The sequence below is a fragment of the Acipenser ruthenus genome, chromosome 32 (genome assembly GCF_902713425.1).
Source record: "Acipenser ruthenus chromosome 32, fAciRut3.2 maternal haplotype, whole genome shotgun sequence".
Taxonomy (NCBI): domain Eukaryota; kingdom Metazoa; phylum Chordata; class Actinopteri; order Acipenseriformes; family Acipenseridae; genus Acipenser; species Acipenser ruthenus.
Genome location: NC_081220.1, coordinates 1696861 through 1722779, shown reverse-complemented (window position 1 = coordinate 1722779; position 25919 = coordinate 1696861). Strand labels below are relative to the sequence as shown.

General features: G+C 41.2%; 1 protein-coding gene across 1 annotated transcript; it reads left to right on the top strand.

The window, feature by feature from the left end:
* Nucleotides 1–473: 473 nt before the first annotated feature.
* LOC117395347 (interferon-induced very large GTPase 1-like) lies at nt 474–18980 on the top strand. The gene is made up of 4 exons (XM_059006174.1): nt 474–566; nt 1578–1603; nt 9154–9182; nt 9489–18980. The coding sequence occupies exons 3-4, from the start codon at nt 9171–9173 to the stop codon at nt 16782–16784; spliced, it is 7308 nt and encodes a 2435-aa protein (XP_058862157.1). The 5' UTR covers nt 474–566; nt 1578–1603; nt 9154–9170; the 3' UTR covers nt 16785–18980.
* Nucleotides 18981–25919: the final 6939 nt, after the last annotated feature.

The following is a 25919-nucleotide window of genomic DNA, read 5'->3' as shown; positions in this document are numbered from 1 at the left end:
AGGTCTGACAGTACTGCTGTAGAAGCGATAGGCTCTGCTGTAGTTAAATAGATTCATCTTAAACCCTCTTGAGGTTACTGAAATAACTCTTCACATCATTTATTTACCATTCTAATAATGATGGACATGTGTGTGTATATATATACACACGCACGCACACACGCAGGCACACACACACCTATATGTATAGAATCTGGTGATTTATAAAATGCACTTTTGAAAATGTACTTCACATGTTTATTATTTTCTTTTGTTGGGCTGTGTGCCTTATTTGATCTGTCATTTTAACACTCGGGGATCACGAAGGGAACTTCAATTGCTTATATCTCTTCTGCTATAAGAATTCAGAAAAGTCGAACAAGTCAGCTGACGTCCGTCTGCGCTGCTGCTGCCTGACAAAGCTGTCCGCGCTCCGCCTACGTAGACCGATGACGTCAGACGCAGCCCCGTCTGTTTTGCAGCCAGCGATAAAGCAGCGTGAACGCGCTCACGGCACTGCAGAGACACCGCGTAGCTGCAGTACCGACTCACGTTACATTGCTGTGTTCACGCGTGATTGGATACCGGTAAGTAATTGTTGTTTTAAAAGCATTAAAAGCGCAGTGGAAAGTATTTTATTTTTACATGGAGAAAATCTTTTTAGCTCTTTGGTAAAGTTTGGGTTCGGTAGCCTACGTTTAAAATCATAACATCAAGAGATTCCGTTCGGATAGTTTGCTTTAATATTTTATTCAATGTCGATTTATTAATATTTTTATAGGGTTTGCTTTCCAAAAACTTTAGAGAAAAACTTGGCTTATAGGTCGGGCAGAGAGCGGGTGCGGCTCAAAGTTCAGAGATGCTGTTCTGTTCTTTCACTTTCACTTTTAGAAATGCAGACATTCAACATTTTTCAAGACAGTCATTCAGTGTATGTGTGTGTGGTAGTGATGAAAAGAATTGTATTGTCATAAAATACAGTATATATATATATATATATTATAGGGATTTGTTTTTGAGTAACCCAGCCCCCCCCCCCCCCCTCCCCCCCCAGTTGCTGTGTCCACATCTGAGCAATTAGTTATGCAACAAGGTTCCCGCGTACAAGTGTCTTTTTTTGGTTTGTTTTTTTGATGCCATTGTTGTTGGGTTTTTTTCTGAACCAGCATCTACAGTTTTTACAGTTTTTAGTCGTTTTTTTTTTAGGACTGAGGTGACACTCATGTTTTTGAAATAAAATAAATTTGCTTGTAGCAGCCTATGTTTACAGCCACAAATATGTGCACTTATTCCTGGCTATATACACAGTCAACCACCGCTAGCATTTCAAAACCCACTCACATTTCAAAACCCACTCACATTTCAAAACCCACTCGCATTTCAAAACCCACTCACATTTCAAAACCCACTCGCATTTCAAAACCCACTCACATTTCAAAACCCACTCACATTTCAAAACCCGCAAGCATTTCAAAACCCACTCACATTTCAAAACCCACTCGCATTTCAAAACCCACTCACATTTCAAAACCCACTCGCATTTCAAAACCCACTCGCATTTCAAAACCCACTCACATTTCTTTTGTTCTTTCTTACAGGTTTCACACACCCGGCCCTGGCCCAGGTAAGTTTAACAATTTCTTAATTTCTTTTCCTATTTTTTTAACCCAAGCTGTTTACACATAGATATTCATTCATTCTTATTGTTTTTCGATATACAGAGAGTAGTTAGCTGGCACGCAATGCTTCCTGAATGTCTTTCAGCAGAGATAATGTATCTGCAATGGAACTGCAATGTTTTATTGAAATTCACTCCATCACACTATACAACAAAAACGAGGCTTTTTAAATGGATTTGTGTTTTTCACTTCTTCATTGTGACTAGAATTACTGTTAATGTTCATTTAAAAAAGACTTCATATTTCTAAATATGTTCACACAGGTACAACTTTCTGCTGTTGAAAATGATGAATTATTACTATTTTGTTACTAATCTCTGAGATTTTTACATTATTGTTACTTAAGGAGGATAATTTGTGTCAAAATGAATAAATGAACAAATACTTCAATCAATCAATTTTTATTTTATATAGCGCCTTTCATAGTGGAGCAGCAATGCAAAGTGCATCACAAGATGCAGTAACAACAAGAAAATCCATAATACTTTAAATACAGAGAAATGCATAATACATGATATACAGTAAAATACAATGCATAATACATTAAATACAGTGGAAAGTGCAGAATACATGATAGTAACATAATACATGAAATAGTAGCAGCAACACAGCAGCTAATAGCAGATATCAGGCTGGAACGCAAGAGAGAACAGGTGGGTCTTGAGAGTTGATTTAAAGCGAGCGACGGTGGGAGCATCACGCACCAAAGCTGGGAGAGAGTTCCAAAGAGTCAGAGCCATGAAGCTAAACGAGCGTTCTCCGAGTGTGGTGCACTTTTGCTTGGGTATAACAAGCAGGCTAGAGTCAGAGGATCTCGGCTTGCGTGCAGGGACATAGCATAATTGTATGTAAAAATAATGTGATATCTTGTAACAATTGTAAGTCGCCCTGGATAAGGGCGTCAGCTAAGAAATAAATAATAATAATAATTGATCACCCCTTATCTTTACAGACAGACAGCCTTTTAAAGGGCAAGCCACACCCATATTTCCCCAACCTTAATTAAACAATTTGGTACCGTTACTTTTTATAACAAAAAAATATATCTTTTAAATATTTACACATAAAACATACAAATACAAAAGCCATTCTTTTCCAATGCCATGCACTTGTGCTTACAGTAGCCACTAGGTACAGTAGCCACTAGGTTACAAGATGTTATTCTAAGCATCATTGTTATTATAATTTCTAAAATAGAGCCTACCTTAGCCAATTAAACTCTGTGGCTAAAACTAGCACGAAAATAAACTAGCGTGGCTTTAGTTGCAGATTTAAAAACAATGTCAGGGTTTTTAAAGAAAATAGTACTGATACATTGCCTTTAAAAAAAAATATCCACGTGAGGGTGCTTCCTCACACTCACTTACAAAATAAAGGCCAGTGCTTCTGCTGGTAGGCTGCGATAGTTGTTTATTTACAGGTGGATTAATTAAATCAAGTTTAAAGAACACGAATCACTGCACACCTGTGTAGTTGAAAAGCCTGTCGCTTACAAATATTGATATAATAGAAACGTTAATCTACCACTTTTTGACAGCAGTACAATCGCTGTCCAATCTACCACTTTTTGATGTTACATGGGTCACGTTTTGGTACGCCTATCACTTATTGACAAAGTACCACTTTCTGACATCACACCGGGTTTGTTGTTTGTCAAATTATATTTAATTTCATGTTTACAGCTTAGACAAACAAGTCTAGCTAAATTCTAGCTGTGCGCAGTTCATGAACGAGTTGGGCTTTCCCGTTCAAGTAACCTGTCTTAACCAAGTGATTGAGTTTTCATTCATTGGTTTCGTTTCACTGAATCAGTGAATCAAATGAACTAATCTTTTGAATCGTCTCACCAAACTGAATGAATCAAATGAATCGAGTCAGTAAAAAATAATCAAACTGTTGTTTTGTTGACTCTCAGGGTGTTTTGAATGTATTCTATAATATCATTTTGCATGTACATGTTGGTGTTCTCTTTATTAGTTGGTGGTAGCTTGTTTCGCTCAATCCCCCTTTATGTGCTTGTCAGTCTGCAGTCTTAAAGTGGAAGGATCGGATGACTGTAAGGGGAGGAGGAGGCCATCTTGACAAAAAATGCTGATTATGTGGTTTTCTTTCATTTGTCAATATCCTCATTATTTTCTGTGTACAGTTCCAACTTTCCAGCCTTTTCGTTGTAAACATTAAAGAATTCAGGCACTTGTATTTATTCATTCACTCGTGCTGCATCGGGGTTTTACTCTTATTGTAATTGATAAGGACATTGCCTTCACTCGTGCTGCATCGGGGTTTTACTCTTATTGTAATTGATCTGGACACTGCCTTCACTCGTGCTGCATCAGGGTTTTACTCTTCTTGTAATTGATCTGGACACTGCCTTCACTCATGCTGCATCGGGGTTTTACTCTTATTGTAATTGATAAGGACATTGCCTTCACTCGTGCTGCATCGGGGTTTTACTCTTATTGTAATTGATCTGGACATTGCCTTCACTCATGCTGCATCAGGGTTTTACTCTTCTTGTAATTGATCTGGACACTGCCTTCACTCATGCTGCATCAGGGTTTTACTCTTATTGTAATTGATCTGGACACTGCCTTCACTCATGCTGCATCAGGGTTTTACTCTTCTTGTAATTGATCTGGACACTGCCTTCACTCATGCTGCATCAGGGTTTTACTCTTATTGTAATTGATCTGGACACTGCCTTCACTCATGCTGCATCAGGGTTTTACTCTTATTGTAATTGATCTGGACACTGCCTTCACTCATGCTGCATCAGGGTTTTACTCTTATTGTAATTGATCTGGACATTGCCTTCACTCACGCTGCATCAGGGTTTTACTCTTATTGTAATTGATCTGGACACTGCCTTCACTCATGCTGCATCAGGGTTTTACTCTTATTGTAATTGATCTGGACACTGCCTTCACTCATGCTGCATCAGGGTTTTACTCTTATTGTAATTGATCTGGACATTGCCTTCACTCACGCTGCATCAGGGTTTTACTCTTATTGTAATTGATCTGGACATTGCCTTCACTCACGCTGCATCAGGGTTTTACTCTTATTGTAATTGATCTGGACACTGCCTTCACTCATGCTGCGTCAGGGTTTTACTCTTATTGTAATTGATCTGGACATTGCCTTCACTCACGCTGCATCAGGGTTTTACTCTTATTGTAATTGATCTGGACATTGCCTTCACTCACGCTGCATCAGGGTTTTACTCTTATTGTAATTGATCTGGACACTGCCTTCACTCATGCTGCGTCAGGGTTTTACTCTTATTGTAATTGATCTGGACACTGCCTTCACTCATGCTGCATCAGGGTTTTACTCTTATTGTAATTGATCTGGACACTGCCTTCACTCATGCTGCATCAGGGTTTTACTCTTATTGTAATTGATCTGGACATTGCCTTCACTCATGCTGCATCAGGGTTTTACTCTTCTTGTAATTGATCTGGACACTGCCTTCACTCATGCTGCATCAGGGTTTTACTCTTCTTGTAATTGATCTGGACACTGCCTTCACTCATGCTGCGTCAGGGTTTTACTCTTATTGTAATTGATCTGGACATTGCCTTCACTCATGCTGCATCAGGGTTTTACTCTTATTGTAATTGATCTGGACATTGCCTTCACTCATGCTGCATCAGGGTTTTACTCTTCTTGTAATTGATCTGGACACTGCCTTCACTCATGCTGCATCAGGGTTTTACTCTTATTGTAATTGATCTGGACACTGCCTTCACTCATGCTGCATCAGGGTTTTACTCTTATTGTAATTGATCTGGACACTGCCTTCACTCATGCTGCATCAGGGTTTTACTCTTATTGTAATTGATCTGGACACTGCCTTCACTCGTGCTGCATCAGGGTTTTACTCTTATTGTAATTGATCTGGACATTGCCTTCACTCATGCTGCATCAGGGTTTTACTCTTATTGTAATTGATCTGGACACTGCCTTCACTCATGCTGCATCAGGGTTTTACTCTTATTGTAATTGATCTGGACACTGCCTTCACTCATGCTGCATCAGGGTTTTACTCTTATTGTAATTGATCTGGACACTGCCTTCACTCATGCTGCATCAGGGTTTTACTCTTATTGTAATTGATCTGGACACTGCCTTCACTCATGCTGCATCAGGGTTTTACTCTTATTGTAATTGATCTGGACACTGCCTTCACTCATGCTGCATCAGGGTTTTACTCTTATTGTAATTGATCTGGACATTGCCTTCACTCGTGCTGCATCAGGGTTTTACTCTTATTGTAATTGATCTGGACATTGCCTTCACTCGTGCTGCATCAGGGTTTTACTCTTCTTGTAATTGATCTGGACATTGCCTTCACTCATGCTGCGTCAGGGTTTTACTCTTATTGTAATTGATCTGGACATTGCCTTCACTCATGCTGCATCAGGGTTTTACTCTTATTGTAATTGATCTGGACACTGCCTTCACTCATGCTGCATCAGGGTTTTACTCTTATTGTAATTGATCTGGACACTGCCTTCACTCATGCTGCATCAGGGTTTTACTCTTATTGTAATTGATCTGGACATTGCCTTCACTCATGCTGCATCAGGGTTTTACTCTTATTGTAATTGATCTGGACACTGCCTTCACTCGTGCTGCATCAGGGTTTTACTCTTATTGTAATTGATCTGGACATTGCCTTCACTCATGCTGCATCAGGGTTTTACTCTTATTGTAATTGATCTGGACACTGCCTTCACTCGTGCTGCATCAGGGTTTTACTCTTATTGTAATTGATCTGGACACTGCCTTCCCTCATGCTGCATCAGGGTTTTACTCTTATTGTAATTGATCTGGACACTGCCTTCACTCGTGCTGCATCAGGGTTTTACTCTTATTGTAATTGATCTGGACATTGCCTTCACTCATGCTGCATCAGGGTTTTACTCTTATTGTAATTGATCTGGACACTGCCTTCACTCGTGCTGCATCAGGGTTTTACTCTTATTGTAATTGATCTGGACACTGCCTTCCCTCATGCTGCATCAGGGTTTTACTCTTATTGTAATTGATCTGGACACTGCCTTCACTCCTGCTGCATCAGGGTTTTACTCTTATTGTAATTGATCTGGACACTGCCTTCCCTCATGCTGCATCAGGGTTTTACTCTTATTGTAATTGATCTGGACACTGCCTTCACTCCTGCTGCATCAGGGTTTTACTCTTATTGTAATTGATCTGGACACTGCCTTCCCTCATGCTGCATCACGGTTTTACTCTTATTGTAATTGATCTGGACACTGCCTTCACTCATGCTGCGTCAGGGTTTTACTCTTATTGTAATTGATCTGGACACTGCCTTCACTCATGCTGCATCAGGGTTTTACTCTTATTGTAATTGATCTGGACACTGCCTTCACTCATGCTGCGTCAGGGTTTTACTCTTATTGTAATTGATCTGGACACTGTCTTCACTCATGCTGCATCAGGGTTTTACTCTTATTGTAATTGATCTGGACACTGTCTTCACTCATGCTGCATCAGGGTTTTACTCTTATTGTAATTGATCTGGACACTGTCTTCACTCATGCTGCATCAGGGTTTTACTCTTATTGTAATTGATCTGGACACTGCCTTCACTCACGCTGCATCAGGGTTTTACTCTTATTGTAATTGATCTGGACACTGCCTTCACTCACGCTGCATCAGGGTTTTACTCTTATTGTAATTGATCTGGACACTGCCTTCACTCATGCTGCATCAGGGTTTTACTCTTATTGTAATTGATCTGGACACTGTCTTCACTCATGCTGCATCAGGGTTTTACTCTTATTGTAATTGATCTGGACATTGCCTTCACTCATGCTGCATCGGGGTTTTACTCTTATTGTAATTGATCTGGACATTGCCTTCACTCATGCTGCATCAGGGTTTTACTCTTATTGTAATTGATCTGGACACTGCCTTCACTCATGCTGCATCAGGGTTTTACTCTTATTGTAATTGATCTGGACATTGCCTTCACTCATGCTGCATCGGGGTTTTACTCTTATTGTAATTGATCTGGACATTGCCTTCACTCATGCTGCATCAGGGTTTTACTCTTATTGTAATTGATCTGGACACTGCCTTCACTCACGCTGCATCAGGGTTTTACTCTTATTGTAATTGATCTGGACACTGCCTTCACTCACGCTGCATCAGGGTTTTACTCTTATTGTAATTGATCTGGACACTGCCTTCACTCACGCTGCATCAGGGTTTTACTCTTATTGTAATTGATCTGGACACTGCCTTCACTCATGCTGCATCAGGGTTTTACTCTTATTGTAATTGATCTGGACATTGCCTTCACTCATGCTGCATCGGGGTTTTACTCTTATTGTAATTGATCTGGACACTGCCTTCACTCATGCTGCATCAGGGTTTTACTCTTATTGTAATTGATCTGGACACTGCCTTCACTCATGCTGCATCAGGGTTTTACTCTTATTGTAATTGATCTGGACATTGCCTTCACTCATGCTGCATCGGGGTTTTACTCTTATTGTAATTGATCTGGACACTGCCTTCACTCATGCTGCATCGGGGTTTTACTCTTATTGTAATTGATCTGGACACTGCCTTCACTCACGCTGCATCAGGGTTTTACTCTTATTGTAATTGATCTGGACACTGCCTTCACTCATGCTGCATCAGGGTTTTACTCTTATTGTAATTGATCTGGACACTGCCTTCACTCATGCTGCATCAGGGTTTTACTCTTATTGTAATTGATCTGGACACTGCCTTCACTCACGCTGCATCAGGGTTTTACTCTTATTGTAATTGATCTGGACACTGCCTTCACTCACGCTGCATCAGGGTTTTACTCTTATTGTAATTGATCTGGACACTGCCTTCACTCATGCTGCATCAGGGTTTTACTCTTATTGTAATTGATCTGGACACTGCCTTCACTCATGCTGCATCAGGGTTTTACTCTTATTGTAATTGATCTGGACACTGCCTTCACTCATGCTGCGTCAGGGTTTTACTCTTATTGTAATTGATCTGGACACTGCCTTCACTCATGCTGCATCAGGGTTTTACTCTTATTGTAATTGATCAGGACACTGCCTTCACTCATGCTGCGTCAGGGTTTTACTCTTATTGTAATTGATCTGGACATTGCCAGAGTCTGTGTAGTATGGAGTCGGAACATGTTGCTGGAGGCGGGGTTTCATTCAAGCTGGCAGGGAGTGGATTAGATTAGAATGTTAAGGGGATAAGACAGTGTGTGTGCGGATTGATTTAAAATCCAATTCACAGTTAAGCACTTCAACGTTCCAGTGGGCATCTATGCAAAATAGAAGCCCGCTAGATCTGGAAGCTGATTGGCTGTTCGCACTCAATCGTTCTCTAATTCTGGTTTTACTGTAATTAATTGAAAATTAAACTACTTGGATATGAAGAAAACCAGATTTATAATCTGAATATGTATGTTCTTTAATACAATTTCATTTTATTACAGATCTGAAGAAGATTTGCATGATGGAGAAGGTATGTTTGTTTTCTATTCTTCTTTCAAATATGAAAAATTATGAAACATTATACACCTGGCCAAGACATTCAGAGAACCAGCTTGCAAATATGTACAACTGCAGTGGCCACACCATAATAAAACCATAATAAAACCACATTTTGAAACTATCTGCAAACCGGAAAATCCACCCACGGAAAATCGAGAGTCGACTGTACCTAATGTTAAATTACATAGGCTAGTCTAGCAGTCATACTAATTGGCGTCTGTGAAACCAGCCCGTAATGTTTCATAAAATAAGCTAAATTTCACATGCTGTTTTTAAGGAGACATCAGAAGGAGAACATCAGAAGGAGTCTGATCAAGACCGGAAAGAGCTTGAGAAGAAGCTCCAGGATGTCGGGATCGATCCACACATCTGGCTACCGAGACTGCGGGGGCATCTTAACATTACCAGAGCACAAGCTTTACAATACGTGGGCTTCAAGGACTATCAGAAATTACAACATTACTGTGAGCATGAATGGGAAAAAGAGGCCCTCCAAAAACTCCTCAATATACAAGAGAAGGAGTCTCAGTCAAAAAAGAGGCGGGATGATCAGTCAAAACAGTCAAAAAAGCTGCAGGATGAGTGGTCCGAGGCATTTAAAAAGAGACAGCAGGAGGCCAGGTCTGCACTCAATGAGCTTCAACATATGCAAGAAAAAGGAAGAAATCGTAATGATGGCATTGTGAAGGAAAAAGAAGAGCAGCTTCAGCTGGCCTTACAGGTACCCAAAGAATACTGGGTGCATTCTGGGGTACCGCTTCAGGATCTGATAAAGAACATGCATAAGCAGTTAGACCTTGCAGATTGTTCAGTGTTAAAAAGAGATCATCTATCTGATGAAGAGGTTTTGAAGTGTGCTTCAGGAGGACTTGCTTTGGAGGGGATTTACAAATCTAATCAACTGGAGGAAGCTATGGTGAAACGAGAGCGCCTTCTGGATGTCCCTGAGTCTTTCTCTTTCTCCGGCCCTGAACAGATGCCTGTGCTCAATCAACAAGACGTTTCTTCCCATGAAGCAGAATCTACTTTTAGGAAAGCCATGGAAAAAATAGGCCTTAGCATCACCTGCTCAGCCAAAGCTGGCTTTTGGGGTTTTGGTTTAGAAATCAACACAAATGTTAAATCTTCCTCACAATCTGAGCAAACATGCCAGTCAGATTCTGCACACAGCTACGCTTGCACCACAAAGTACAATTACATTCCTCTAGCGTCCTGCTTTTTTGGGAAGGACCAACTTCATCTATCAAATTCAGCACTAAGAGAGCTGCAAAGCATAGATGAAGCATATCTTAAAAATAATGAAGAATTCAGCAAACAAAGATGTTTGGAATTCTTCCAAAGATTCGGCACCCATGCAAACCAAGGGCCTCTTCACTTTGGAGGGATATTCTGGTGGAAGGCGTCTTCTGAAGGCTTTAGTGCACATGAGATGAACGAGGTGAAAACACTGACATCTGAAGCATTGAGTACTTATGTTGGTGCCAGCTATAGTGGACCTGTATTGAGCTTTTCAGCAGGTGTTGATGCAACTCATTCAAAATCAGCAGGATTTGCAAGTCATGATCGCAGAGAAGCTCTTTGGCATAATATAGAGCTTTCTGTATCAAAAACAGGGGGTCCAGCTGAAGCAGACAGTCTCTTGCAGTGGAAAACTGGTCTGATTGCCAGCAACAAGACATGGTGTGTTATTGACAGAGGCCTTCAGATTGTACCTGTGTGGGATATAATCATGTGCAATCATAAGGAGGATTTCAGAGATGCTGTAAAACTTGCCAATAGTCTTTCGGCAGCATATGACATGTTAACAAAGCATGACAAAAAAGCAGAAGTTCTATGTGGGGGAGAACTAAACACTCTAGAAGTTGAGGCCCAAGCTGTCCTTCATGGCATTCGCATGTGGAATGTTTCTACTGCAGAGCAGCACTTAATGAAACTCATTGAATTTAAAAAGAAGCTGACTGATGAAAAGAAGAATGTCAGTGTATGGACCAGCATATTTCTCTCTGATGAGGTTTTTCAGGATTTCTTGACAAAACTTGTTGCGACACATACAAATTCCCCTTGTGATGACACAGTTAAAATCAGGTTTCTAATGCGTCATCTTCTTGAAGATAACATCTATGATGTAGGAAAAGAAAACTTCCCAAATCGATCCAGCATTGTGAAATGGATTCATCAGTCCAACAACAACCACCCAAGTGAAGTTTCAGTATCTGAATTTTCTCAGTTGGCTAAACTTTTAAATCAAGCAAAAAATGACACCCAGGAAATTTCTTACATTTGCGGTTCTTCTGAGGATTCTATACGTAGCGCAAAGGTCCAAAGCACCCGTCTGATTACTGATGCTCTCTACACTCTACGTAAGAGTTTGATCGACACACAGAAGATAGAGGAAGAGTTGCTATTGCTGACAATTAGTGCAGTGAAAGGATACTCTGATAAAGACAACACCTTTGATCACCTTCTTGGATGGCCAGAAATTGAGTTCTTACTCAGTAAATTAGAAAGTGCCCACACCAAGTATTCCAGTCTTAGGAATGAAAGTGTTGCCAAAGCTCAAGCCTTCTTGATCTCAACAGGGTTGACAGTAGCAGCGGATTGCACTGAAGTATCTTCTTATGAGAAGAAACTACGTTTGGCCTTCATGAAAGCTCATTTGAAAGAAACTGTATCTGAAGAAATTGCAATGCTAATTGACTTCTCTGCTGAACCGGTCAGTGGTTGGGACAGGCTTGAGGAAGACTTGAATTCTATTTCAAAAGGAACCTACCAAGCAATGGTTAAGAATGTGCACAATCAAGAAGCATGTTTAACAAAAGATTTGGAGGATATTTCTAAAATGAAAACACAGCCAAAGTCAACGGCAAAAGAAATCTCTGTAGCATTATCAAACAAGGAGTGGGGTGTAATAGAAAGACTGGGGCTTCAGAAATACTATCCAAAGAAAATGACAATGTCCGACATCCTTGTGATTGACAAATCCGCTTTAGAAGACTGCCAGCCCTCCACAGAACAGGAACTGCTGTTTTTTTTCCTGCAAAAGCTTTTGATGTTGGACTACAAGGCGAGGGATGTGTTTTGCAATCTCAAAAGCACTGCAAAGCAAACCACAAGCAGTACTCCAACTGTGGCAATGAGTCTTGATGACTTTTTTTGTGATGGAAATACAAATATAAATAAAAATACTGAAGATGAACCAAAACACATTCATCCCATGGATGTTCAAATGGCTATTTATCACTGTGCCGACAGTTTTTTGTGGCAGTACATTGCAACAAAGCTTTCATTTTGCCAGTATGCACTTCCTTGTTTGGTGCCCAACCCCTTCACATCAAATATAGAATTTCCTTCATGGTCTTTTGTGCAGCTTAAAAAGAGCTGGAAATGTTCAGAAAGAGCTGATCAACAAAGTAAGACAGCAAAGTGCAAAAGCCAATCTCTTTATGAAGCTGAACTTCCGACCGTATCGTTCATACGGTTTGGTTCTTCTGCATCATCGAAGTCTCAGATCTTGAACAATTTATTGAACAGTCAAAAGCACAATACCTTTTTCCACAGACACTGCAAAGGCAGCAGTGCACCTCGCCTCTTCATGGATGGGGTTGTGGAGAGATCGTGGTATTTCCCAGGTGGGAAGGATGATGATGTTTTTGATGACTGTGTTGCATTCACTAATCTTCATGGAGATGCAAGAGAACATGAAAAACAGTTTGAATTTTTACTCAAGACTGCAACCATCAATGTAGTCCTTCTCACAGGCTCTGATCGAAATGAAATAGGCAATGCAATTCTACAGAAACTTTTTAATTCTCCAAAGCCCCTAATCTGTCTTTGTGCTGACATGAAAGTAACTCCAAAAGAACAACAAGGAACAAAGGTTAGAATAGCTGCTGAGAGCAGAAATGAGGCTGACCTTGTTGAGGATCTTGTAACAACAATTAAGCGTCTATTGGGCAGCCTGAAGCATACCTCCAGTATTAAGACATGCACAGGTATTGCTAGGAACCTTGGATTTCTGATTGAAGAGGATCATGAACACTGTAAGCAAGGCAAGTCCTTAGCAGAGGCATTACTGGCACCACTGAAAAGTGAGAAGTTGTCTGTCATTAAAGACAAGTACCTACCACTGCAAGGGGAACTATGGCATACATGGTGCAAGAAAAACAAGGAGCTTTTACATCTGCAGATCAAAGGAAACATAAGTGTTGAACAACACAAAAGTCACATTGAACAGGTCAAAAATGACATCAGAAAAAAACAGTTCAGTAAAGCTTCTCCTATGAACAATGTAATTAGAACATTTCTTACAAATCTACAGTGCAACTCGGAGGCTACTAAAGTGTTTTTTCTCAAATGGATGGAAATATTTTTATATGACCTTACATCAGAACAGCTTTCTGTACTTGATGATACACAGCATGAGAAGTGGTCAAAGATGCAAGCTTTAAAACAAAGAGGGGGAAACACTGACCGCTTACAAAACGAACTAGTCCAGTTATCGAATGAGAGAATTGCTTCTACTTTTAGCCTTGAACACTTTTTAAGGGAACTCGGTCAAATCTATGAAGCTTTGGAGTCCCAGTCTAGCAAACAAAAAGTAATATTTTCTCTCCCAGAAATTGCAGCAGATATGATGATTTCGGGATATCCTATTGAACTGATGGATGGGGATGCTTCACATGTGCCCCTGAAATGGATCAGCTCAGTTCTTGACAAAGTCATTGAGAAGCTTGGTGACCAAAGAGTCTTTGTTCTTTCTGTTCTGGGCATTCAGAGCACTGGGAAGTCCACTCTGCTGAATGCCATGTTTGGACTCCAGTTTGCAGTCAGTGCAGGCAGATGCACCCGAGGAGCTTTCATGCAGCTGGTTAGAGTGAAGGAGGATCTGAGACGAGAGAAGCAGTTGGATTATGTTCTTGTGGTAGACACAGAAGGTCTTCGGACTTTAGAAGTTGGCAAATCAACCCTTAACCATGACAATGAGTTAGCAACCTTTGTCATTGGTCTTGGTAACATGACCCTGATAAATATATTTGGAGAGAACCCCTCTGATATGCAAGATGTTATTCAAATTGCTGTTCAGGCATTTCTGAGAATGAAGCAGATACATCTGACCCCCAGCTGCATGTTTGTGCACCAGAACGTTGGAGAAGTTACTGCAGGAGACAAAAACATGGAAGGAAAAAGGCGAATGCTGGAAAAATTAGATGACATGTCCCGTACAGCTGCGAAGCAGGAGCTGTGTGATGTTAGCTGCTTCAATGATGTCATCAGATTTGATGTTAACACACACATTCATTACTTTGCTCATCTTTGGGAAGGTAATCCACCAATGGCACCTCCTAATCCAAGCTACAGTGAAAACGTTCAGAAGCTGAAACGGATGCTGCTCTGTTCTGTGACACACCAGAATACATTGACGATCTCAGGGTTTAAAACACGCGTCCAAGATCTCTGGAGCGCACTCCTTGCAGAAAACTTTGTCTTTAGCTTCAAGAACACACTTGAGATTGCAGCATACAGGAAGTTAGAGGAAATGTATGCAGACTGGACCTGGAGGCTGAGAAGTCGGATGCTTGACATTGAAAACAAACTGAAGATTAAAATTGAGCATGACAGAGGAGAAGTTGTGGAAAAGAAGGACCTTGAATCAGACATGCAGACAGAATACAATGCTGTCACAAAAGAGATGGAATGTTATTTTTCAGAACACAATGACCGAGAGATACTGATTCAATGGAAAAGAAAAATTGAACAGCAACTTGCAGATGTTAAAGATCAGATAATTGGAGAAACGAAAAGGAAATTTGACAAACTTGTTCGGCAGAAGAAAAGTTGTTGGGATTTGGAGGAAAAGAAATCTAAATATGAAGATCAACTGCTGCAGCGGAGCAAAGAGCTGGCGCTGAGACTTAAAGCCAAAGATTTGGATGAAGAGAAACTGAAGAGTGAATTTCGAAAGCTGTGGTCGACTTGGGTGTATGATGTGTCTTCAGACATGCCCCCTGCTAAAAAAACTGATGTCAAAATTGAGACGGAGCAAATTCTCATTGAGCGTTTAGTAGGTGAGTCACTTTGTACAAGAATGGAGATTGGCTCGTATAGAAACTTACAGTCTTTCTTGAATTTCTCCAATTACATTTCAATAAATACACGTTTCTTTAATAATATGATCACATCAGAAGAAGCTAACCAGCTTTCTCTAAGGTTGACACAAGACATAATCCACAGTGTTAATGAAAGCATTAAAGTTAAGGAGCGTGCCAATGTCGACTACAGTCCAACCTTCATACATGAAATTGTCAACAAAATAGGGAAGGATATACAAGATTTTCAGTCTAAGGAAAAACGATTTGTGCTTAAAAACAATTACAAAACCGATTTATGTTTAATGTTGTGTTATCAAGCAGCACAGAGGTTTCAAGAAATGCATAATGCCTTCCAAACAGCTAATGATCCACTTACATACCTTAAAAATAAGAAAGAGGGCTACTTCGGGATTTTTGCAACTTTCTGCAAGGGTGCGACATCCACCACTGGGCTGGCTGACTTTGTAGGTAGCCAGTTAAAAGAGGCAATCCGTCAGGAGGTCTATAATAAGACAAATGCAGACCTAGCAGGTGAAATCAGGTCCAACACTCCTGCCTTTAAAGGCAATAGATCCAATCTGGAAAGCCACATTCTGAAAACTCTGGCAGAAGATGAAAACTTTGATAAGTTTATGGAATACATCCATCATCCAAAACAGTATTTTGAGGAATTTATTAACCAATCCATTGACAGTTATTGTTGGGATGGGAAATATCCCATGATACTTAAAGTCTTCAGAAAAAGTCTTGAGCACTTTAAGATTCGTGTTTTGACTGCAATTTCTAAATCAACCGAAGTAGTTCAAGACAAAAATGGCGATGTTCCAATGTGGCTGGATGAGTTTTGTGGGGAGCTCAAAGAAGACCTAGAATTCACAAGACGTGACCTGAAAAGTGTTGAATACCAGGAGATCAATGATATCAGGTTCCTTGAAGAAGCAATGACTACAGTGCTGGAACATGTTGTTGAAGATTTAGAAAAGGACTTTCGTCTGGAATCTTCAACCAATACAAAATCATCCAGGACAGAAATTCAAGAAAAACTGTTTGATCATCTCTGTGGATGCTGGGAGCAGTGTCCTTTTTGCAGTGCGATCTGCACAAACACAATCTCGGATCACGATGGAGATCACAGTGTTGACTTCCATCGCCCTACAGGAATACGTGGTGTGGAGTGGTACGAAACTGACAATCTCATTATAGATATTTGCTCTAGCCTTGTAGGGAGTGACTGTCAGATGGAACTGAGTGAGGACAAATTCATTCCTTTCAGAAATTACAGGGAAGCTGGGCCCAGCTATGCAAAATGGAGCATTACACCCGACAGCTCATTACAACCATACTGGAAATGGTTTGTGTGTCAATTCCAATCAGACCTGGAAAAGTACTATTCAAAAAAATGTCATGGACAGGGAGAGATTCCAGCTCAGTGGAAGACCATCACAAAAAGTGCAGCTATTGAAAGTTTGAAACTGTCCACATAACGTGCTTGACCAGTGAATTTCTGGCACAAGACAATTATAAGGCAGCTTGACAAGTTGCAGTCTCATCATTGTTATTTCCTGTTTATTACAACACGTGTGTTTACTATATCATTCTCCAACCATTTTTTATTTTAGAATTATAACAATACATAAACTTATTTTTCCATTATTTTGCTTTGTGCAAAGCTGAAACTGTATTTGGATAGCAGACCTGAGACAAATATAGTTACATTTGATCATTTGATTTGATTTGTAAAAATAATAGTTGTCATTATTATTACAGTATTTTAAACTATTCAAATATTTGTTCCAAAAGCAAATTATTATTTGAAAATAGTCAAAGATTGTTTCCACACTTCAGTACTATTTGAAAATATTGAAATATTAGTAAAATATAAAAGTAAACTTAAAACTATTATGTTCATCACGGCAGGTGTAATTGTTCTTCAAACTGCTCTGTTCATCACGGCAGGTGTAATTGTTCTTCAAACTGCTCTGTTCATCACGGCAGGTGTAATTGTTCTTCAAACTGCTCTGTTCATCACAGCAGGTGTAATTGTTCTTCAACCTGCTCTGTTCATCACGGCAGGTGTAATTGTTCTTCAAACTGCTCTGTTCATCACAGCAGGTGTAATTGTTCTTCAAACTGCTCTGTTCATAGCAGCAGCAGCAGCAGGTGTAATAGGACAGGGCAGGTTTATCTACATTGAATCCTGGAGACTCATTATTAAGCTTTAATTACTGAATGTTACAGAGACATATTTGAAAGTATTGTAGCTGTTCTTGTCCCAGGTTTGTTGGATAGATTGTTCTCTTCTCATTCCATATAACCATTAAACACTGAAACAATCTGCCATGTGTGATCAGTGTGTCATTAAACTCAGATTGCTATTAATATAAAAGGGGTAGTGGGGAAACACTGCTTTTAATTTCATGATATTTTGTGTCAGTAAATCTCAACAAACTTCCACTGAATGTAAGCTGCTGCATTCGGGGTAAACTCATTCATGAGGCAATGCAGAGTTATTGTTTACCATGACACTTTTACTTTTGAATTCAACTTTTTTATTATTGTTGTTACTATTGTACCTGTGCTTTGAAAATAACAGTACACACATATGTAGAAGTTTGCTTAGTTATTTTCTTTTATTGTCTCTGTAATTGCATACCCAAGTGACTTGATTGTGTCATTATTTTGAGACGTACCACAGCAATGTAATGTATGTAGTAAGTCCTGTGTATTCTGATTCCCTCAATAAAACATTAGCAACAAATTACTTCACGATTGTGTGTGTGTAATAATGACTCTTTAATAGGGTTCTCATTCAATTCATTAATTGCATTCAGAAAGATTTTCTTTAGTCAAAAAAATGATCATAGTATTTTTGTTTCTTTTACTTTTAGTTTCTAAATTCACGCGTCTCGCCGGGGTGCAAGGTGCGCCCTATAGCCCTACAGGAGATCGCTGTTTGGAATCCGGGCTGTTCCACTGGCCGGGCGCCTGCAGGCCTGCGGTGCTGTCACTTGATCTGTGTTGCACGATAGGTCAGGTGGCTCGGCTGTGGGTTTGCAGTGTGAATAAAGAGGTCGGCTTGATGGTGCTCGTTTCAGAGGATGCACGTGCTCGTCTTCGTCTCTCCCGAGTCGATACGGGAGTTGCAGCGCTGAGAAAGGGTCTTAAAAACAATAGGATAATCCAAACTGGGAGAAAATGGGGGTAAAATAATTGTTGATTCCAAATTTAAAAAAATAATGATAATGTGTAAAAATAATAATAATGTGTAAACATATTTAAAAGAATTATTAGCTCATGTTTAATCGTTTAAAAATATTTTCAAGCAGGTGTCAGCGATGAGTCCATACAAGGACGTGGTAAGAGTTGTCCATGTCCATACACATTAGTCTTCGCATTGCAGTCAGGTCAGAACAGAGCAGCAGATAATGCGTTTACTTCAACTGAGCTGTCCAAAACTGGGCAAAGTTTTCAAATCAAATCAGTGTTTCTCAATTGGAATCACAATACTCAGTGTTTTTCGAAGATAACACAATGGGCAGTGCAACGTGTTGGTGCCATCTTTTTAAAAAACAGCGAGGAATACATGAGTTAGCCAGTCCAGACACTGAACGAGCCTTCAGTCACATGAATGGGATCAAAACCCTTTACCCAGAATCAACTGGAACCATGCCACGCTGATGCTAGCTGTCCATATATACTGTACAGTATCAGCAGTACACACCAGAACTTCCAGCTCAGTCAGAGTTTGCAAAACCATGAGTGAAGGTAGGGTCTGATCACACAGCCGCAAGTACGTTACTAAAAGTCACCAGATTTTCAGTTAGCTCTGGGATTTTTACTGACATCGGTGCAATTTAATTATAAAAATATTCAGAATAAAAGAAAAATTAAAAGACGATCGTATCGGACTCAACTGGTAAGTTATGAGATTTATTTGTATTTCTTTAATGTCATTTTTACTGTGAATCTTGTGTTTAAGGAAAATAGAAAGAACATTTTACATCCAGTTCATGTTCACAGATCAAGTGCAAAAGCACCCACTCTGGACACAATGTAGCATTTCATTAAAAATGTACTGAGTCTTCCAGCCCTCATCTGGGAGGTTACTGGACCTCCTCTGCTTTTGACCAACTTTGAGGACCCCCTGTTTTTTAGTCCCATGCGAAAAATAATGAAGTGACATTTTTACCTGGGTAACAACACTACAACGTCAGTCAAACCAGTACTAAGAGACCACTCAAGAAGGGACAGTCAAATAGTGGCCTTTTCTTAACACAGGTGGGATCTTAAAAGAGGGACCCATACATTTTCTATTTGTCTCTGACATGCCTTCCTGTAATTATGTATGTATGTTTAAAATATACTGTCTTGAAGATGGAATATAAACATAAGGAAGTACAGTAATTGAATTACATTCATTTAATATGCCAGTTCTTTCCATTTCAAAATGTTCTGTATCTGCGTCTTTCCAGCGCCACGTTTTTCTGGCACTTCCCGTCTTTCCAAGTTCAGTAACTTTAACATCTAGGGTGGGGAGGAACTTTCGCTTCTCCGTGTTTTCTCTCTTCCTTTACAGGAGAGCGCTGTAGTTTTAATAATATGTTTATTGATTATGTGTGTGTGTGTGTTTACTGTCAAAATAAAAAAAAAAACGAATGCAGTCAAGTCAACTCAAAATTCTCACTTATTGAAAGATAGACCAATATACAATAGTAAATAAAGTTATTAAATTAATCCCTGGATTTATAAACATCAAGTTTATGAGCAAACAAAGAAGGTTACCAGTATTAAAATTATTATTATTTCTAAACCACTGGTTTTTAATCTCACAATACATTTTCAATTTAAAACCGCTTAGATAATATTTAATATCTGCTGGCTTGCAATGCGCTCATCTGAAGGTTAGATATGATTTGCAGGTATGAATATAATCCTAATACACTCCTATTGATGTACAATAAAACCTCTATTTTCCAAATTAATTGGGACCAGGTGGTGTTTTTATAGTGGAATTATTCTGGTTTTTGTTATACTGTGCAGTTAGAATTGTAGGCTATACGGTAAATCTCATTTATGATAACTAGAATGTGATTCAAACAACATAGTGCTGTTTCAAGATTGGTATATACACCTGTTCGTCCATTAAAAGCAATAAACAGATTATCGATAATATTCTTGTTATCGCGATGATGAAAAAAAAAATAAAAAATCGATAACAACCTCACGATAGATACTGGTCTGTCTGTCGTCCCCTCCCTAGTTGGAAGGCAGGGAAGTCCCCCTCAGGGCAGCCAGGAGAGTGCAGAGTGCCAGGCAGCAGAGGTTCCCAACCACGCAGAAGATAAGCACCAGGGTGCTGTGGTAGCACTCCACCTCGATAGAGGCCTCCGTCTCGGTGAGAACGTAGCAAGACTCTGGGGGAACATACATACTGTGACAGAAATATAATGAGTTTTGGTTGTAAGTCTCCCTCCCGACCTGTGAGGGACGCTAAGCAGCGAAAGGGGAAGGCTTTGGATGGACTGGCCTGACAGTTCTTTCCCCGGGCTGGGAAGTCGGTCAGTCTGGAAGAAGGCAAGACTCCATTGCAGGAACGTATTGACCCGGAAGGGAAACAATGTAGCAGCTGCAGACAGTAGAGACAGCTGCAGTCGTTTACCAAGGTGTCATGCGTGATAGCACAAAGGGGATGGAGAATCGTAAATGTTTTCCTTTGCTTGGGTTTCAGAGCATACGTAACTGGATCGGGAGAGATCCCCTGTGTATTGTGAGCAGTATTCATGAGTGTTTTGTTTGTTTGTAGCACTGTTAGTAATTGTCTTTTGTTTTGTAAATTCACTAGACGACTAACACATCTCCTGAGCTGTCGCCTTGGGTCAGCACTACCCGGAACAACAACACCACAGTCACTGTTTATTGTTATCATCCACCTTGAGCACTACTGCACGCACCTGGACTGGTGACCGTGTTTAGTAATATTGTGGGGTGGATAACGTGTTATTATTATTTGGTTTTGCAAACCATTATTATTGTTTCCTTCTGTGTTTTACACATTGATGTGTATTGCTGGAGGATTATTCTTTGGTCGCCAGGCCGGGAGTTTTACAAAATAAAGACCCCTTTTCCAAACCGGATTACAGTTTCCATTTGTGTGATTATCCCTGCACTGCATCACCTCTGCACCTGTTTCTACTCAGACCACATACACACCATTTTTGCTCAAACCATTGGGGCAACCTTGCCCAGCACAAAGCAAGTAGGCACAACTGTAAAACCAATGGGGGCCAAGGTTGTCCCAACTGTTTCTACTAAATTGGCTTGTGTTTTTCATGCGTTTGATCTGCATTTATTGTGCCTGAAAAACACAAGCAGAGTTAGTAGAAACAATTGGGGCAACCTTGGCCCCCACCACTTTGACAGTTGTGTGTGCTGGAATTGATTGAGGATTATGATTTCATTACATGAGAGTAGATGTTAAAACTTCATGCTGATTTGAACTCGGCTCTCACCAAGATAAGCACCAACTAAGACATAGCTTTACAGTAAACTAATGTGTCCACCTGTGTCTCCATCCATTTGCGTTTCCTTCCATATGATGATATAAGTATCCTTCTGCCTGGTGTTGATGGCTGAAGTGTAATGCTGGCTCCAGAGATCAGCTTATTTTGCCTCCCTAGCACATCAGCACACACAACAGCTGTGATGCTGGCTCCGGGGATCAACCACAGTGCGGTCTCACCAGTGCATCAGCATGACAACTGTCTGGATTGAGCTAAGTAGGGTACATCTCTGTGACCTTCAAGTGGGCACCTTCCATCCTCTGTGTTTTGTCGACTAGCCTAAGCCACCTCAAGAGGGCTCGGCAGTGATTCTAGCGTCCCAGCATCACCCCCCTCCGTCCCCCACTCAACTCAGCCCAGCTTACTTACCCGTACATCAGCGTTTCTTTCTATTGTGCTTGAGATCCCCAACCAGAATCTTTCCATCTCAATCACAGCCAGCTGCTACTCCTCTCTGCTGTTGTAGATAAGTTCTTCACTGTGCGACGCAACTCCTGGCCATTGAATCCGACGTCTCTGAGAAACCGACTTGTAGAGTGTGCCACAAATCCTCGACAACCCACCTCCACTGGGTAAACCCGGACTCTCCATCCTCGCTGTTCCGCTTCAGCGGCTAGTTAAGCATAGCGCAGTTTCTTCCTCTCATACGCCTCATCTACAGCATCCTCCCATGGCACTGTTAACTCTACTAGTTGAACAAGGCATGCTGATCCAGACCACAAGACAATATCTGGTCGAAGGTTAGTGGTGGTAATCTCAGCTGGAAAAATAAGCCGTTGACCAACATCTGGCAGCATTTTCCAGTCTAGCAGCTTCCAGTTGTCTTGGGCGAGGATTTTAACACCTTTTCTTGGTGGTTGCTCTCCTGGGCGGAGGAATGTTGTCTTTTGTGTGTAATGTTTTGATGGAACAGGTGGCAATTTATTGGACATGTTACGCCTGTCTTCCAGTGCTAAGGCCAAACATCGCAGCACCTGGTCAGGGCGCCAAGTAAACTGTCCTTGGCTAAGAGCCACCTTACATCCTGTCAAAATGTGCCTTAATGTTGCAGGTGATGAACACAAAGTTCATGAGGGATCCTCTCCTACCCAGAGGTTTAGGTTCTGTGGTGATGGGAGAACATCATATGTTGACCTGATGAGGAAACTGATCCTGCTTTGTTCCATAGGTCTTGCCAGCCGATCTTGCGTTGTTCCACACTTTCCCATGTCATCCATTCAGTGGCAGCTGGTGAGGTCTGTGGCAGGGGAGGTGGGAGCATGAGTGGAGAATTAGTGAGTTTGAGTTGTGGCTGAACCCAGCTGTACGGCACTCTTGGTGTGTCAGAGGAGCCTACCTGTGTATATCAGGGTGTCACAGAGCAGCTCACAGGTTGATGGTGTCAGTGTGGAAAAGGCTCCCTAGGTGGGTGGTTAGCTGAAGACGTATTACTCTCCCTCCCTTTCTCTGATCACAGGGCGTCACACAGCAGGGCAGACTGGGTGGATGGCTGTTTGAGGTCTACTCTGTCTTTTTCAATCCCTCCTTCTCTCTCTCTGTCTCTCTCTGTCTCTCAAGGATTGTGGGATTGTGGGATTGTGGGAGGAGCCAGGTGGTGAGTGGAGTGCGGGAGTTGTGATTCAGGAGAGTGTAAGCTTTTGCAATTATTTATTTATATATATTTATAATTTTGTGTTTTATGTAAAATGTGTTTGTTGGTTTATCGTAATAGTTTTAGTATATTTGTGAGTCATTGTTGTTTGTTTAGCTGATTGTAGATCAGCAGAAACGCCGATATTGCGTGTTTGGGGGGAGCGGGGGGGTACTGACTCGCCGGCACGGCTGCCGCTGTGTGCCTGATATCGGGGTGTCGGTGGAGGAATGCCTGGTGGCGGTAGGAGAGGTTGTGGGCTTCAATAAAATAAAATCAGCTTCAAGGATGAATAAAGCTCTAGTCATTTTTTAACTGATATGGATTTGGTAAACAAGCTGGTGGAGGAGGGGTTTAGTGTGCAGGGGTCTTTTATTGAAGTTTCACCTTTAGTAACACCTGTAACCAAAGTAATACTGTCTAATGTCCCTCCCTTCTTAAAAAAACGAGTTACTGGAAACAGATTTAGCAAGATATGGAAAATTGATGTATCACATTAAGACGATTCCTCTAGGATGTAAAACTCCCAGTGTTAAACATGTCTTGTCTTTTAGAAGACAAGCGTTTATTTTACAACACGATCCTAATTTAGTTATTGAAGTAGCGTGGAATTTTAATGTCGAGGGGATGAATTGTGTTGTTTATGCTAGTTCTGATATGATGAGGTGTTTTAAATGTGGAGCTCAGGGACATCAAAGAAAACAGTGTCCGAGGAACAGAGATCGGGCTGAAACAGAGCAGGATAAGGGAGCTCCTGGTGGGGAGGAGGCTAGGGGCGACCGGGGAGAGCGGGAGGACGAGCAGCCCCCGGAGCCAGCAAAGTCCGAGTCGGCGGAACAAGCAGAGCCCGAGGCAGCGGTGCCTGAAGCCGCAGAGCCCGAGGCAGTGGTGCCCGAAGCCGCAGAGCCCGAGGCAGCGGTGCCTGAAGCAGCGGTGCCTGAAGCAGCAGCGTCAGTCGTGTTTGAAGCCGAGTTGACACCGCAGCATAAGAGACACAGCCACAGCCAAGCGCAGACAGCCTCAGGGCAAGAGACTGGACAAAGCCAAGAAGAGTTTGAAATGGTGGCTAAAAAAAAGAAAAAGAAAAACAAACAGTCTGAAGAAGGAGAGCCCAAGCGAGACCCTGGGTTAGTGTTTGTGGGCAGCGGGGAGAAGACTCAGTCCCCCGGCGTGAAAGTTGCAGAGAGCGGAGGCGATCCCCAACCGATGCCTGAAGAGGAACTGACGTCTCCCCCGGAGGCTGTGCCACCTTGCCCTGAGGAAGAAGGCACAAGCACAGAACTGCCCCAGTCTGACTACGAGACAGGTAGCAAGACAGGAGGGGGCACCGAGGCTGAAGCTGTGGCTGTGGAGAGCGGCGAGGCCGCTTTAAAAGATGGGGCAGACGGTGAGGAAGACGAGGGCATGTACGAGTCGGATGACGGGGGACTCTCTGATTCCTCGTTAATCTCGGACGTCCCTGACAGCCAACCCGTCAGGAAAAAAAACTCTATACACTGCAGTACATTTGCAACTTTCTTGACAGTACCAAAGGTAAGAGGGGAGTGGACATTAAAAGTTTTTTCCCAATTTAAAATTGTTTTTACATTCTGCACAGGTAGTCTCCAGGAAGTCCACACTTGAGGAGCTAGATCAGCAGAAGAGGTACCGTTTAAAAACAGTAGTACAGATCGTAAAGAAAATGATACGTTCAAAAACATTATTTTAAAATGGATTTTTTTAATACGACTTTTTTATTGTTGTTTTTTAGTGTTTGGTTTAACTTGATGGTCTTAAATATTCTAACCGCCATGGGAAAGTCCATTTTTATTTCCTTTAACGTTAATGGCTGTAGACAGTCTTTTAAAAGAGCACAGTTATTTGATTTTTTAAAGCAGAAAAGGGCTGGGGTTGTGTTGCTGCAGGAGACGCACACTGAGCAGGATAATGAGGCGGTCTGGCGGTCAGAGTGGGGAGGTCAGTGTGTGTTCAGTCACGGCTCCAGCACCAGCGCGGGAGTGGCGGTGCTTTTTAAATCAGACCTGGCTGTCACTGTAAAGCAAGTAGAAGAGATTGAGAAAGGGCGGCATTTAAAAGTACAGACACAAATAGCTGGTTTTAACTTTACTTTTATATATATATATTTATGCACCGAATACAGGGAGAGAAAGAACTGTATTGTTTAATAAGTTGAATCAGACAATTTTAAAAATGCAATAATAATGACGTATTAGTGGTTGCGGGTGATTTTAATTGCACTGTAGATTTTACAAAGGATAGGAATACTGAGGAGCCACATCCTCAATCCTCCCGAGAGCTGACTGCAGTTTTACAGTCCAGTGACCTGGTTGACTTATGGAAATGATTGCACCCTCGACAGTACACGTGGACCCAGTCTCTTAATAATTACACATCTAGAGCACGACTGGACCAGCTTTATTCATTCCGCT